This window comes from Cervus elaphus, chromosome 21, assembly GCF_910594005.1.
Source record: "Cervus elaphus chromosome 21, mCerEla1.1, whole genome shotgun sequence".
NCBI classification, from domain to species: Eukaryota; Metazoa; Chordata; class Mammalia; order Artiodactyla; family Cervidae; genus Cervus; species Cervus elaphus.
Genome location: NC_057835.1, coordinates 74,456,584 through 74,473,464, shown reverse-complemented (window position 1 = coordinate 74,473,464; position 16,881 = coordinate 74,456,584). Strand labels below are relative to the sequence as shown.

The following is a 16,881-nucleotide window of genomic DNA, read 5'->3' as shown; positions in this document are numbered from 1 at the left end:
ATATGCTGTCTAGGTTTTTTTATAGCTTTTATTCCAAGCAGCAAGTATCTTTTAATTTTGTGGCTGCAGTCACTGTCCACAGTGATTTTAAAGCCCAATAAAATAAAATCTTTCACTGTTTGCCCCATCTATCATTTTTCCCCATCTATTTGCCATGATGTGATGGGACCAGATGCCATGGTCTTCATTTTTTGCAAGTTGAGTTTTTAAGCCAGCTTTTACACTCTCCTGTTTCACCTTCATGAAGAAACTCTTTAGTTCCTCTTCACTTTCTACCATTAGAGTGATATCATCTGCATATCTGAGGTTGTTGCTATTTGTCCCAGCAGTCTTGATTCCAGCTTGTGAGTATACAGCCCAGCATTTTGCATGATGTACTCAGCATATAGGTTAAATAAGCAGGGTGACAATATACGGTCTTGATGTACTCCTTTCCCAATTTCAAGCCAGCTCATTGTTCCATGTCCTATTCTAACTGCTGCTTCTGGCCCCATATACAGGTTTCTCAGGAGACAGGTAAGATGGTCTGGTATTCCTATCTCTTTCAGAATTTCAGAATTTTCCAGTTTGTCGTGATCCACACAGTCAAAGGTTTTAGCATAGTCAGTGAAGCAGAAGTAGATTTTTTTTGGAATTTTCTGGCTTTTTCTGCGATCCAGAGGATCATAGACCCTTTCTAGGTAATAAAAGAAGTAATGATAAAGGAGTAGGTTATCTGGTCTCTAGAGGCTGTAGTTGTTACCAGATATAGTACATTTGTAGTCTTTATTTCTCCAAATGATTTTTCTGTTCCTTTATTCTGGGACTTCAATTATATACATGTTGACATGCTAGATACTTCCACAGCTTATTGATGTTCTGCCTTTCCCCCCCGCCCCCCGCATCAATTTTTATCCCTTCTTTGTCTGTTATTTTGCATGCTTGATATTTGTGGCGAATCAAGACCATGGATCTTTTCTTCTGCAGCTAAGACCATTTATTTGATTTTTCATTTCACATGTTTTTTAATGTTAGAAGTTCTATTTGGTTCTACTTTTGTATTTCTAATTATACTCATGTTTTCCTTGAAATATTTTAGAATACTTACAATATCTTTCTTTCTTCCATCTTTTTGTTTTTTTAAACAAAGATGATATTTTTAATGATAAAAGATACAATTCACAAAGGAAATAGACATCATAAACCATTACACACCTAACAACAGGGAAACAAAGATACGTAAAGCAAAGATGAGAAGAAATGTAAGGGAAAGGAAAAAATATATAATCATAGTGAGACATATTAATATTTCTCTGAGACTATTTAATCAATTGCAGAAAAAATAAAAATAGATGTGTCTTGAATGATTTCATTAATAATTTAAATACAATAGTTTTATATTTATAGTAATCTTATATCCTACACAACTATATTTAAAATTTTGTATCTCATTTGTTATTTGGTTTCTATAGGCCATTTAGAAAAACTGACAAAAAGATAAACATTACTGAATTTCAAAAAGTAGATTCTTTTCTTGTGTGATTCAGTTATACAGATACACATATACTATTTTTGAAATTATTTTCCATTATAGGTCATAATAAGATATTGACTTTGTTCCCTGTGCTATAGAGTAAACCATTGTTGCTTGTTGCATATCTATTTTTAAAATTAGAAATCTAGCATTCTATTCATACTAAGTCAGTCAGGTGAAATAAAAATGTCATAAATTTTTTACTTGGGCAAAAATTCATAAATTTTCAAAAATATATATATTATACATATTATTTATATGTGAAAGTGAAAGTCACTCAGTTGTGTCCAACTCTTTGCAACCCTATGGACTATATAATCTTTGGAATTCTCCAGGCCAGAATACTGGAGTGGGTAGCCTTTCCCTTCTCCAGGGGATCTTCCCGACCCAGGAATTGAACCAGGGTCTCCTGCATTGCAGGTGGATTCTTTACCAACTGAGCTATCAGGGAAGCTCTATATTATTCATATACATATGCATACAAAAAAATTTCTACAATGCTTGTTAAAGGCTTGAGAAAGAACATCGGAAAAAAAAAAAGAGGAGGTGGAGAAATTGGAAAACAAACTAAATGAAATGGGAGCACTGAATGTAAAATAGAAAATTTGAAACTAGATAAAAGTAAAAGATCCTCATAGAGTCCAGTTGTTTTTAAACATCGCTGCTCATTAGAAACATATCTGAAACTCTGGCCAAAAAAAAAAAACAAACAAGTAACATCTGGACATTTGTATTTTTCAGAGAATTCCAAGGTAATACTGATATGCATCTGGATTTTTAAAAATGATTACAGGTTTTTCTATTAAATACTACTTTTGGTGATATAGATTTCTATTTTCTGTTGACCAGTCGTGATACAATGGTACTAAGTGAGTAAAGGTTCAGTTCAGTTCCGTTCAGTCGCTCAGTCGTGTCCAACTCTCTGTGACCCCATGAACCGCAGTACGCCAGGCCTCCCTGTCCATCACCAACTCCCAGAGTTTACTCAAACTCATGTCCATTGAGTCAGTGATGCCATCCAACCATCTCATCCTCTGTCGTCCCCTTCTCCTCTGCCCCCAATCCCTCCCAGGAACCTGGGGAGTTCCTCTTTCAGTATCCTATCATTTTGCCTTCTCATACTGTTCATGGGGTTCTCAAGGCAAGAATACTGAAGTGGTTTGCCATTCCCTACTCCAGTGGACCACATTCTGTCAGACCGCTCCACCATGACCCGACCGTCTTGGGTGGCCCCACACGGCATGGCTTAGTTTCATTGAGTTAGACACGACTATGGTCAGTGTGATCAGATTGGCTAGTTTTCTGTGATTATGGTTTTAGTGGTTACATAATTACAATAGTAAAAGAGGTTGATCAGTTTTCACAATCAATAGCCAGACAAAAAATGAAAGATAATTACTGTTGCAAGCCATAGTGGGAACATGATTAACCTAACAATATACAATAATTACATACAGTTTGGGGGATCAAGCAGAGTGATGTGGTAAGTGGAAGTACATATGTGCACATGTTTTCATCTGCTCAGCCAGTCTGTGTTTTTTGGTTGGTATATTTAATCCATTTACATTTAAGTTAATTATCAATATATATATGATCCTATTACTATTTTCTTGTTTGGGGTTTATTTTCTATAGGTAGATCTTTTCCTTCTCTTGTTTCCTGCCTAGACAAGTTCCTTTAGCATTTGTTTTACAGTTGATTTGGTTGTGCTGAGTTCTCTTAACTTTTGCTTGTCTGGAAAGCTTTTGATTTCTCCATCAAACCCTAAGGAGAGTCTTGCTTGGTAGAGTATTCTTGATTGTAGTTGCTTCCTTTTCATCACTTTAAATATATCATGCCACTCTCTTCTGGCTTACAAGTTTAGTTAAGAAATCAGCTGATAGCCTAAGGGGAGTTCCCTTGTAGGTTATTTGTCTTTTCCCCCTTGTTGCTTTTAACACTTTATCTCTGTCTTTAATTTTTGTCAGTTTGATTACGCTGTGTCTCAGTGTGTTCCTCCCGGGGTTTATCCTGCCTGGGACTTTCTGTGCTCCTGGACTTGGCTGACTATTTCCTTTCCCATGTTAGAGAAGTTCTCAGCTATTAGCTCTTCAAATATTTTCTTAGATCCTTTCTCTCTCTCTTCTTCTGGGACCCCTGTAATGTGAATGTTGAGGTGTTTAATGTTGTCCTCGGACTTCCCTGGTGGCTCAGACGGTAAAGCTTCTGCCTACAATGCCGGAGACCTAGGGTTCAACCCCTGGGTCGGGAAGATCTCCTGGAGAAGGAAATGGCAACCCACTCCAGTATCTTGCCTGAAAAATCCCATGGATGGAGGAGTCTGGTGGGCTACAGTCCATGGGGTCGCAGAGTCGGACACGACTGAGCGACTTCACTTAGAGGTCTCTTAGGCAGTCTTCATTTCTTTTCATTCTATTTTCTATATTCTGTTCTGTGGCAGTGATTTCCACCATTCTGTCCTCCAGGTCATTTATCTGTTCTTCAGCCTCAGTCATTCTGCTATGGATTCCTTCTAGTGTATTATTCATCTCTGTTTGTTTGTTCTTTAGCTCTTGTAGGTCTTCCATTCTTTTTCCCAGATCCTGAATCATACTCACTGTCATTCTGAATTCTTTTTCTGGAAGGTTACCTATCTTCAGTTCATTTAGTTGTTTTTCTGGGGTTTGATCTTGTCCCCTCATCCGGACACAACTTCCTGCTTTTTCATGCTGATTAACTTTCTTCAATGTGGCTTTTGTTTTAGTCACTGTGGGACTGTGGTTCTTCTTACTTCTTCTGTCTGCCCGCTGATGGAGGAGGCTAAGAAAGAGGCTTGTGTAAGCCTCCTGATGGGAGGGACTGCTAATGGGAAAAACTAGTCTTGCTCTAGTGGGCAGAGCTTTGCTCAGAACAGCTTTAATTCAATTACCTGCTGATGGGTGGGGTTGTGTCCCCTCCCTGGTAGTTTTTTGGCCTGAGCCAACCCAGCCCTTGGGTCTGTGGGCTCTTGGTCTGGTTACTGGTGACCTTCAAGAGCATTTACATCAAGGGGGACCTTCCGAGACTGCCGCTGCCTCTTCCCCGCTTCCTGTAGGGAGCTTCTGCCGATCCACACCTGCACAGGAGACCCTCCAACACTAGCAGGTAGTTCTGCTTCAGTTTCCTGTGGGTTACTGCTGCTTTTCTCTGAGTCTTGGTGCACACAAGATTTTGTTTGTGACCTTCCAGGCTGGAGTCTCCATTTCCCTCAGTCCTGTGGAAGTCTTGTAATCAGATCCCGCTGGCCTTCAAGGTCAGATTCCCAGGCCCTTTGTTGGATCCCCAGGTTGGAAGCCTGACGTGGGGTTCAGAACCATCACTCCAGTGGGAGAACTTCTTTGGTATTATTTTTCTCCAGTTTCTGGGTTGCCCATCCAGTGAGGTTGGGATTTGATTTTATCTTGATTGTGCCCCTCCTTCTTTGGACAAAGAAGATACTTTGGAGTATCTGTTGATGGTTGTGCAATAGCTACTTGTGATTATGGTGGTCTCGCAGGAGGAGATGAGCACACATACTTCTATTCTGACATCTTGAACAGAAGTCTTTTCTACTATCTTTTAAATATTGTAAAGTAATTAGCCTCCAATTAAAATAAATAAATTTATAATTAGAAAATAATTTAAAAATTGTGAAGTATAGGTGGTTTAAAATATTATGTTAGTTTCAGGTGCATAACATAGTGATTCAATATTTTTATGGATTATACTCCATTTAAAGTTACTACAAAATACTGGCTATATTTTCCTGTGCTGTACAATGAATGTGTCCTTGTTGCTTATTTTATACACAGCAGTTTGTGTCTCAATCCTATATTCCTATCTCACCACTCCCTTCTTTTGTCACCTCACTGGTGACCTCTAGTTTGGTCTCTATATCCATGGGCCTGCTTCGGTTTTGTTATATATATTCATTTATTTTAGATTTTGGAGAAGGGAATGGCAATCCACTCCAGTATTCTTGCCTGGAAAATTCCATGGACAGGGAAGCCTGGTGGGCTTCAGTCCATGGAGTCACAAAGAGTTGGACATAACTGAGCAGACAGTTCAGTATGTTTTAGATTTTAGATTCCAAATATATGTGATAACATATAGCATTTGGCTTTCTCTGACTTATTTCCTTAAGCATGATACTCTTTCGGACCATTCATTTTGTTGCAGATGTCACAATTTCATTCTTTTTTATGGCTGAGTGATATTCCATTGTATATATATACATCACATTTTCTTTATTCATTCATCTGTTGATGGACGCTTAAGATTGCTTCCATATGTTGGCAATTGTAAATAATGCCACTATGAACATTGGGGTGCAGGTATCTTTTCTAATTAGTATATTCCTTTTCTTCATTCCTTTCTTTCCAGCAATGGAATTACTGGATCATGTGGTAATTCTACTTTTAATTTTTTGAGGACTCCATACTGTTTTCAATAATGGCTGCCCCAATTTACAGTCCCATCAACAACATATTAGGGTTCGCTTTTCTGTACATCCTCGCCAATATTTGTTATCTGTAGACTTTTGATGATAGCCGTTCTTTCAGGTGTGAGGTGATGCCTCATTGTGCTTTTGACTTGTATTTCTCTGATGATTAGTAATGTTGAGCATTTTTCTTATGTCTGATGGCCATCTATATATCTTCTTTGGAGATAGTTTATTCAGGTCTTTTGCCCATTCTTTAATTGAGCTGTTTGGCTTATCTAATATTGAGTTGCATGTGCTATTTACATATTTTGGTTATTAGCCCCTTATTGGTTATCTTATTTGTCTATTTTTTCCCATTTAGAAGGTTTTTTTCATTTTGCTCATGGTTTTCTTTGTTTTACAAAAGCCTTTAAGTTTAATTATGTCACTTGTTAATTTTTGCCTTTATTCTTTTGTCTTAGGAAACAGATCTAAAAAAATATTGCTGTGATTTATGTCAAAGAGTGTTCTGCCTTATTTTCTTCTAGGAGTGTTATAGTTTTAGGTCTTACATGTAGGTCTTTAATTCATTTTTGGTTTATTTTTGTATACAGTATGAGGATATGTTTTTTTTTTTACATGTAGCCATTCAGCATACAATATCATCTGAAAGGTCTTCATCTGCTGATTCTACCTTTGATGTCATTTCTGAGAGACTTTCTATTATCTGATTTTTTTCCTGGTTGTGTCTGTATCTTTTCATGTGTAGTAATTTTTGGTTGCATGCTATAAATTTTATGTCATTGAGGTGTGTGCAGGTGTGTGTATGTATCTGGTGTGTCCACATATATGTATGCATTTTCATTTCCTTTTGAATTAAAAGCTTGTGGATCAGGTCAATTAGTTCAGTGTTCACTTTTAAGTTTTATTTGGGTGCATCTAGAGTAGACTTTACTTTGGGCTAATTAAATCCTCCTACTTTGGCCACCTGATACGAAGAGGCAACTCATTGGAAAAGACCCTGATGATGGGAAGGATTGCAGGCAGGAGGAGAAGGGGGCAACAGAGAATGAGATGGTTGGATGGTGTCACTGACTCAATGGACATGAATTTGAGCAGACTCTAGGAGCTGGTGAAGGACAGGGAAGCCTGGGGTGCAGTCCATGGGGTTGCAAAGAGTTGGACACAACTTAGCAGCTGAGCAACAAACACCCTCCTACCGATGCACAGCCCTTCTGGACATGCCACTGAAAGCCCCGATACTCAACAAGGCTCCTTGGACTCACTTATCTCCCAGCCCTATGTGCACTATGGGAATTGTTCAGCTATGACGCCCAGGTTCTTGCCTGACCTGATGGACTCTTACCCTAACATGTACATTTTGGTGTCTGACCAGACTCAAGGATACACTATACAGATTGATGAGGCTCTATATTTACATATGTTCTCCTTTGGGGTAAATCTCCTCACAAATTCAAACTTCCTCATTCTCCCCCAACTCCAGTCTGTCTCCTAAACACCGTGATAATGCTATATTTTACTGTTTTCCCACTCCTTGTGTGACAGTCTATATGACATATGTATATAGGATATATACTATATAGACTGTAATATACTCTATAATATGTATATATATATGTAGTACATACTGTAGTATATGTATAGTACCTTTATGTCAAATGTGATCTTACGGCTCATTTCATTTGTTTTTCTTCTTTCAGAAATTGCTGTCTTCCCTGCCTGCTAAACAGTATCTGAAAATAGTTGTATCATATATTTGCTACAGTTTCTTTATGTTTACAGGAGGAAGGCAAGTCTGTGGTGCTGAAGGCAGAAGTCCCTGCTAATTTAGTTTTAGTTCTGATTTATTCTTGTTTAAATGGGTGGATAGCTAATGGAAACCCTATCCAGCTGATTATGCAGGGCCTCTGAGATTTGAGCCTAGGTATAGGCTGGCCTAGAATTTTGATTAAGATTGGGCCATCCTGAATGACAGCAAGATTACTAGCAAAGAAAGATGAGGCAATTTTAGTAGATTACTGTTTCATTAATTTAGCCTTAGTAAAGTTTTAAAAAGTTCTTCAGTTTTTGTTATACCCTCTTGAATCAGATCCCATTATTTTAAATAATGTTTTCCTGAAGTGAATTGGCTTAGCTGTATTGTTAATTACTGTATCATTTAAAAATATTAGGCGCATCATTTCTTGCTATTACAACCATCTATGCTGAGACTGGATCAGGTTTTGTAGTACCAAGTGCTTCTGCTAAGGCAGGAGTGGAGGCCTTGAACAAGTGAGTACTATCTTGTTAATCTTATATTACTGTGTATATAGTAATCTAATAAGTGCTATCAGGTTAATCCTGTCCCTGAAGATGATGTGCTTTGAAAGCCTGTGTAACTAAATTCTTGCTTTCTTGTTTCTTTCCAGAGAAAACTAAAACAATGACTAATTTGGATTTGCCAGGGGACATTGAGTCTCATGAATAGGTCTTGTTTGTCTACTAGGTCTTGCACTGTCCCCTAGAATTCTCTGAAGTGATTGAACTATTCTGTAGATCTGTACTATCCAGTAGCTACAAGTGGCCACTGAACCCTTGCATTGTGGTTACTGCGACTGAGAAACTAATTATTACTTAATTTTAATCACTTATCCAGTGAAACTGTGTTATAAAGTTTGAGAAAAGGACCGATAGGAACTTAGACTGGAGTGTCCGTGTATCTCTCCTAGCGCCCCCTCTGGCCTCCCTTGAATATGCTTTCATCCTTTTGTTGTACTTGCTCCACTATTATACAGGATTGATAGAACTAGCGTAGACAATGCCCACTTGTCAGGTCTTTTGGCTTTTTCTCAGCAGTGTATGATTGCTTTTTGAATTTGTTCCCCACTGGACTTCCCCAGTGTCTTTGTTTTAATGTAAGTTCTTATCATTGCTTTTCGTTTTTATTGTAATAGCCCCATAATATGTTTCTCTGCTGCCAGTTTATTTTTTTTCATGTTCCCACCAGACTCATCTTTCTAACAATGTATATCTGCTTGTTATAATTCCCTAGCTAAAAACCTTATATCATTTTTCTGTTCATCTTTGGAATAAAAGCCAAAACTCAGTATGATATTCTAAACAGACTTGCCTCTGGCCTTTCTCTATTCATTGGCTTATTAGATCAATATTTACTGTGTACCTTTTGTGTACCTGGCACTTCTACTAGGTAGAGGGATATGGTAGGAATGGAAACAGAACAATCCTCATTCTCCCCTGAGCTTGTATCCTTTCACCATTTTTCCTCTGCTTTAATCACTGCTATTTCTGTGCTCTATACTTCCTTAAACACATCATGCACTTTCATATGTCTCTGCCTAGATTGTGCTGTTGTTAGAATTTGCTATAATAGCTTTCACCTCCCTTCAGGGCTCTCCTACAACCTCCTCTGGGATATTTTTTTCTCATTTCTTGGAGTAACAGGCAAGCTTGGCCTTGGAGTACAAAAGGAAGCAGGGCAAAGGCTAACATAATTTTTGTCAAGAGAACACACTGGCCATAGCAAACACCCTCTTCCAACAACACAAGAGACCACTCTGCACATGTACGCCACCAGATGGTCAATACCAAAATCAGACTGATTATATATTTTGCAGCCAAAGATGGAGAAGCTCTATACAGTTAGCAAAAACAAGATCTGGAGCTGACTGTGGCTCAGATCATTAACTCCTTATTGCAAAATTCAAACTTAAATTGAAGAAAGTAGGGAAAACCACTAGGCCATTCAGGTATGACCTAAATCAAATCACTTATGATTATACAGTGAAGGTGACGAATAGATTTGAGGGACTAGATCTGGTAGACAGAGTGTCCGAAGAACTGTGGACAGAGCTTTGTAACATTGTACATGATGAAGTGACCAAAACCATCCCCCAAGAAAAGAAATGCCAGAAGGCAAAACGGTTGTCTGAGGAGGCCTTATAAATAGCTGAGGAGAGAAGAGAAGCAAAAAGCAAGGGAGAAGGGGAAAGATACACCCAACTGAATGCAGAGTTCTAGAGAAGAGCAAGGAGAGATGAGAAGCCCTTCTTTAAACGAACAATGCAAAGACATAGATGAGGAAAACAACAGAATGGAAGTGACTAGAGATCTCTTCAAGAAAATTGGAGATATCAAGGGAACATTTCATTTTAGGTTGGGCACGACAAATGATGGAAACAGTAAGGACCTAACAGAAGCAGAAGAGATTAAGATGAGGGAGAAAGAATACACAGAAGAACTATACAAAAAAGGTCTTAATGGCTGGGATGACCATGATGGTGTCACTCACGTAGAGCCAGACATCCTGGAGCGTGAAGTCAAATGAGCCTCAAGAAGTATTCCTACGAACAAAGCTGGTGGAAGCAATGGAATTCCCCCTGAACTATTTCAGATCCTTAAAGTTGATGTTGTTTAAGCACCACACTCAATATGTCAGCAAACATGGAAGACTCAGCAGTGGCCACAGGACTGGAAAAGGTCGGTTTTCATTCCAAACCTAAAGAAGGGTGATGCCAAATAATGCTCAAACTATTGCACAACTGCACTCATTTCGCATAGTAGCAAGTGATGCTCAAAATCCTTCAAGCTAGGCTTCAACAGTACATGCGCTGAGAACTTCCAGATGTACAAGCTGGGTTTAGAAAAGGCAGAACAACCAGAGATCAAATTGACAGCATTCAATGGATCATAGAGAAAGCAAGGGAATTCTAGAAAAACATCTACTTCTGCTTCATTGTCTGTGCTAAAGCCTTTGACTATGTGGATCACAACAAACTGTGGAAAATTCTTAAAGAGATGGGGATACCAGACCACCTTCCTTGTCTCCTGAGAAACCTGTATGAGGGTCAAGAACCAACAGTTAGAACCTTACATGGAACAAGTAACTGGTTTAAAATTGGAAAAGGAGTACGACAAGGCTATATATTGTCACCCTGTTTATTTAACTTCGATGCAGAGTACTCATGCAAAATGCCAGACTGGATGAATCAGAAGCTGGAATCAAGATTGCTGAAAGAAATAACAGCCTAAGATATGCAGATGATACCACTTTAATGGTAGAAAGTGAAAAGGAACTAAAGAGCCTCTTGATGAAGGTGAAAGAGGAGAGTGAAAAAGTCTTGAAACTCAACATTCAAAAAACAAAGATCATGGCATCCAGTCCCATCACTTCATGACAAATAAGGAGAATGGGAAACTATGACAGACTTTATTTTCTTGGGCTCCAAAATCATTGCAGATAGTGACTGCAGGCACAAAATTAAAAGACGCTTGCTCCTTGGAAGGAAAGCTATGACAGACCTAGACAGTGCATTAAAAAGCAAAGACATCATTTTGCTGACTTAAGTCCATATAGAAAAGCTATGGTTTTTCCAGTAGTGATGTACAGATGTGAGACTTGGGCCATAAAGAAGGCTGAGCACTAAAGAATTGATGCTTTCAAACTATGGTGCTGGAGAAGACTCATGAGAGTCCCTTGGACTGTGTGAAGATCAAACCAGTCAGTCCTAAAGATAATCAACCCATTTATTGGAAGGACTGATTTTGAAGCTGAAACTCCAACACTTTGGTCACCTGATGGGAAGAGCTGACTCATTGGAAGAGACTCTGATTCTCGGGAAAATTGAAGGCAAAAGGAGAAGAGGGTGGCAGAGGATGAGATGGTTGGGTCGTATCACTGACTCAATGGACATAAACTTGAGCAAACTCTGAGAGATAGTGAAGGACAGAGAAGCCTGGCATTCTGCAGTCCATGGGGTCACAAAGAGTCAGACAGGACTTAGCAACTGAGCAACAATAACCCTTTGCACCTTTAAAACTTTGTTTATTCTGATCTAATGAGAAGAGTAACACATTAATAAATGCTATCTTGTGTTTTAGATTCTAAAATGGAGGTGCACAGAGAAGGGCATTGTAGACCATTTTTAATATATTATTAAAGCTATATAACTCCCCACTAGGATCTGTGTACTGTGAGAGAAGAAAGCAGATCTTACTCATCTTGCTCATTGCTCAGCAAGATCTGGTACATAACCAATGCTCAGTTCCTGCTGAACTATACAGTTCTCTTTTTTGAGTAGTTTTAAGGTACTTTTTAACTTGTAAGCTAGTAATACACATTTGTTTGGGAGACAAAATTGTACTTTACTCAGCAGTTTAAACTTAGTCTGAAGAGAGAGAATTACCATTTTTAAGGTCAAATGATATTGGAAATAAGAGCTTAGAATTTGACTCTTTTGACACCATTTGTACAATATCTGTATTTGTTTTGCCGAGATCTTATTAGATATTTCAACTTTGTGTTCTTTAAGGGCCGTGAACCTGTGCTGCTTTTTTGATGTTGTATTACTACACAGTGAATTGCACATAGTAGATGCTCAATAAATGTGTGTGTTCTTCCCCAGCCTGAGTTCCCATCAGCCCTCTTCCATACCTTGTAGCACACAGTCATACCAGATAAGGTCTTTTAGGTCCTAGAGACTGCGTATTGTTTGCCTTTGTCCTTTACACCCACTGGCCCATGTACCTGGACAGTCTTCTTTTCTCCACCCTCCCTTCCAGTATCTTCCATCCTCTTCTCTTTTCCCCTTACTCCCACAAAAACCTCCTAATCCTTCTTCAAGTGTCTGCTCAACTCTTACTTCCTGAAGGAAGCCTCCCCTCTTTCCCCTGGTAGAGATGGGTACTTCTTCCTCTGAGTAATATTGGCACGTTTTACACAGTTTCCATCATTTACTCGATGAAGGCACTTGTAATGTTGCAGACACTGTGGTCTAATGTACTAAAAGTAAAGTTGCATTGAACTTTATAAGTGCAGGACTGAACTCCAGAAAATGTGAGGAAGAGACATCATTCTCTCAGTTCTTTATGCTAAATAGTGTACCCTCTTTAAAAATGTATGCTGATATTGGTCTTCATACTAAAATGTGAGTGGTAGGTAGTCTAGCATAGTGCCTAGGACACTAGAATGTAAATGTTATATAATACAGAAGCATGTGACTAAGGGCACAAACTCTAGAGCTAGACTTCTGGAAGTTGAAGACTCACTAGCCATATGACCCAGAGCCAATGATTTATTTTCTCTGTGCCTCAGTTTCCTTGTCTGTAACACAGGGAATAATAGTAGTGCTTACCTACTGGAGCTGTAGTCTCTGGCGTGTAGTAAGTCTTGGTTAATAGTATTTGTAATTAATAGTATAATATTTTTTAAATCAGTACTGTTTGTTTGAATTTTTAGGTCTCTTGCAGCTGAATGGGGTAAATATGGAATGAGATTCAATGTGATTCAACCAGGTCCTATAAAAACCAAAGTAAGTTTTGGTTTGCTTATGATCACGTTTTGAGTGATTAAGGAGTGGACGATTAATACATATGTTCTGTAACGGGCAGCATTTTCCAAAGATACCGGAGTTCAGAGCCCTGGTAGAAGGGAAGAAGGTTTTGTTATTATCCAACATAAGAAATAAGGAGCTGGGAAAGAAAATAGCAGTTACACAACTCCTTCACAAGGTCTATTTCAGTGTCTTAATATAATTTTTCTGGGATCTTCTATGCCATGAATTTTGGTATTTTGCCTGATTTGTTTTAATGATCTGTTGTTATATTTCTTATTTTTTCATATATTTTGCAGGTTCTTACTTTGATGTCCTTTTATTAAAATCATGGAAATGTAACTATATTTTAAATGTTAGAGATGCTTTCTAAATGTATCATATAAGCTTGGTCTTATATGTAGAAAATAGGTAGCATTTTCTTTGAGTCATATCTGTGCCTTTTCACTTTAAACACTTATGTATGTCATCTAATTCCCATGTCTCTGGTATTAAAAATTCTTCTGATGGCATGTAATTTACCTATAATCAGATATTCATTGCAACTCATAATTATCACTTATGCTATTATAGACATTGCTGAAAAAGTTCCCAGATTCTCTGTTCTCTCACATTATCCCAAATAACTTTCTTCTCATACTTTTTTGTTTTCATGCAAAGCAGGAATTTCTAATCCCACCTGCAATGTTGCTTTGAAGGCCCAGGTGGAATTTGCTAACTTTAACTTAATAAACTGAGGGGGCTTCCTTGGTGCCTCAAATGGTAAAGAATCTGCCTGCGATCCAGGAGAACTGGGTTTGATCCCTGGATCAGGAAGATCCCCTGGAGAACGGGATGGCTACCCACTCCACTATTGTTATATAAACAGAAAATAATGCTAAGGAACATTTGCCTTATAGGTGGTTCTGGGTTGTTAAGTATTAACATGAAGATGGTTGTATTAATTAAGTAGTTTGAAGGGTGGAAAATAGAAAACCTGCCTAAGTGAAACTTGACTGAACATCTTATTTGTTTGGCACTTAAATTATAAAAAATGATAAAATTAATGGAAAAATAATTCAAATGCACACAGTAAAATTGATTCAGAGTATCACTGTGTTAAGCACTGTCTGAAAAGGATTAAACAGTCATCGAAACTTCCTCCTAGGACCTCAATATCTAGGAAAGGTCATCTGCATTTTTTATTTATTTAACATATATTTACTGAGTGCCTTGTGTGTGCAGAGGTGCTGAGAAAGATGCAAAAACAGTTGTGACAAAATGCTTGCCATCCAGGAGCTTTAGCAGTCTCGGTATGCGTTTTATGCAAATGACAAGCATATAATTTTAAAGAAATTAAAAGAAAATTGAAGTATGGAAACTCTGTAGCCAGCACTGATAGAACCAGGTTTGAGACCTTTGTCTATGATTTTCTTTATACCTGTCTAGGGAAGGCTGCAGGGCTCACAAGCAGCCTGTGTGTGCTTGCTCTGGCTCATGTCTGTGTTACTGAAAAGAATCATCACCTAGACTTCCAGGCTCTCGTGGAGGAAAAGTCAGTCACTTTCATTAATCAGTGTGCATGCATACTTTGGGCTTCCCCACTGGCGCCAGTGCTAAAAAACCCACCAGCCAATGCAGGAGACATAAGAGATGTGGGTTCGATCCCTAGGTTGAGAAGATCCCCTGGAGGAGGGCATGGCACCCCACTCCAGTATTCTTGCCTGGAGAATCCCCATGGACAGAGGAGCCAGGCAGGCTACAGTCCATGGGGTCACAGAGAGTCAGACACGACTGAGCAAACTCACACACTCGAGCAGAGGCGTGCATCCTTTATCTTGGCCTGCTCCTCCTCATCATTCACAGAAGGCAGAAATTGTTTGGCAGATTTCGTTATGGTTTTTCTCTCTCTGGGACCTACTTGAATTTGATATTACTACATACTTGTTTTCTTCCTTTCCTATGATTTTGAGGAAAAAAAGGAGAAGGAAAAGGAATTTCCTCTTAAATATTTTCTTCTGGGGTCCTTTTTCTGTGTTAAATCAAATGGCAGTAGCCTCCTTACTTCCATCACACTAAACTTGTACATATTTCAGAGTATTTTTGTATACATTTTCTCATTTCTCAGGCAACAATTTTGTGAGCTAGCTCAGACAGGCGTCCTCATTTTACTTATGAAGAAACTAATGGAGAAAGGTTATATGTTCTAGTGATTTTTTAAGGGTCAATAATTAGGCAAAATGAATACGGAAGAATTTGGCAAAACTTTTTGCTTATAGGGAGTAAGATATGAACAGGCTGCCTTAGTAACATTCATTTATTGCAAATTTATTTCTTAAATAGGATTTTTTTTTTTAAGCAACCTAACTATTTTCTTAACTTCTAAGGGTGCCTTTAGCCGTCTTGACCCTACCGGAGCATTTGAAAAAGAAATGATTGACAGAATTCCCTGTGGTCGGCTGGGAACTGTGGAAGAACTTGCAAATCTTGCTGCTTTCCTTTGTAGTGATTATGCTTCTTGGATTAATGGAGCTGTAAGCATTGTTTTCTCTCTCAATACTTTTGGGAGGTGGATTTGGGATGGGAAGGTGGATTGCAGAACCAATCCCAACAATGTTGAATGTAAATATGATTTAAATTATTTAATGAACTGTATTTAGTATGTTACTTATAGAAATACTAATATAATTTAAGCTTATGAAGTTGATTCTTTAATAAATTAATTTTATTAAATGCAAATAGCTCTGGTAGACATGCCTTTAAGCTGATCTTTAAGACTGGGTAGAATTTGAAATCATAGAAATGATGGAGAGAGGATTTTTAAGAGAGTAAATCAATTTAGGTTTAATTGTCAGTTTTGTCTTTAAAACTTGTGCTTGGATTGAAAGTGTCAAAGAGATATTCCAACCAGTTAGGAGGGAGAAATGGCTAATGGTTCAGAAAACTTTTAAAAAGAAGTTAATTTCACAGCTTTTATTATCATTTTTTAGGTAATCAGATTTGATGGTGGAGAGGAAGTACTTATTTCAGGGGAATTCAACAGTCTGAGGAAGGTAATGCCATTTTGTGAATGCAATACAATATTAACAGTGAGGATACTAAGTTTTAAAAACACACAAGAACCTCATTAAATTGACTTTTTCTTCTTGTGGTAGGTCACCAAGGATCAGTGGGACGTAATAGAAGGACTTATCAGGAAGACCAAAGGCTCCTAAGACTACTCTGGCCTTCATCTTGGTTATAATGGAAATTATGCAGACTATCTATAATGATTTGAATATTTTCAGGTCTAATAAATTGTTAATTAGCAAGCATTCCTGGAATGTGTATTATATGCTAGGCCAATGGTAGGTAGATCTTGTACATTAAAAGATGAATAAGATAGGATATTGTCTCTTTAAAGATTTTTTAAAAAAATAAAAACAGGAAAGTGAAAGGCTATTAATAGAAGTGAAAAGTGTTTAGATGTGCAGAGAAAGGAACAGATATTTGTAACTGGAGAAAATCAGGAGAAACTTAAGGGTGGAAGTAGCATTTGAGTTACATGTTAAAACGATGGCCTTGGTGACGGTGTCTAAAAGAAAACAGAGGATTTCCAATAAATCTAATAATGGATTCTG

The 16,881-nt window shown here is 38.0% G+C and overlaps 1 protein-coding gene across 1 annotated transcript in view; it reads left to right on the top strand.

The window, feature by feature from the left end:
- DECR1 (2,4-dienoyl-CoA reductase 1) overlaps positions 1-16,881 on the top strand; it is a 41,180-nt gene extending 24,299 nt beyond the window's left edge. The window contains exons 6-10 of the mRNA XM_043880014.1: positions 8,126-8,225; positions 13,189-13,261; positions 15,649-15,795; positions 16,252-16,314; positions 16,417-16,881. Of these exons, the coding sequence (XP_043735949.1) occupies positions 8,126-8,225; positions 13,189-13,261; positions 15,649-15,795; positions 16,252-16,314; positions 16,417-16,476 (443 nt within the window). The 3' untranslated portion in view covers positions 16,477-16,881. The remainder of the gene's footprint in view (positions 1-8,125; positions 8,226-13,188; positions 13,262-15,648; positions 15,796-16,251; positions 16,315-16,416) is intronic.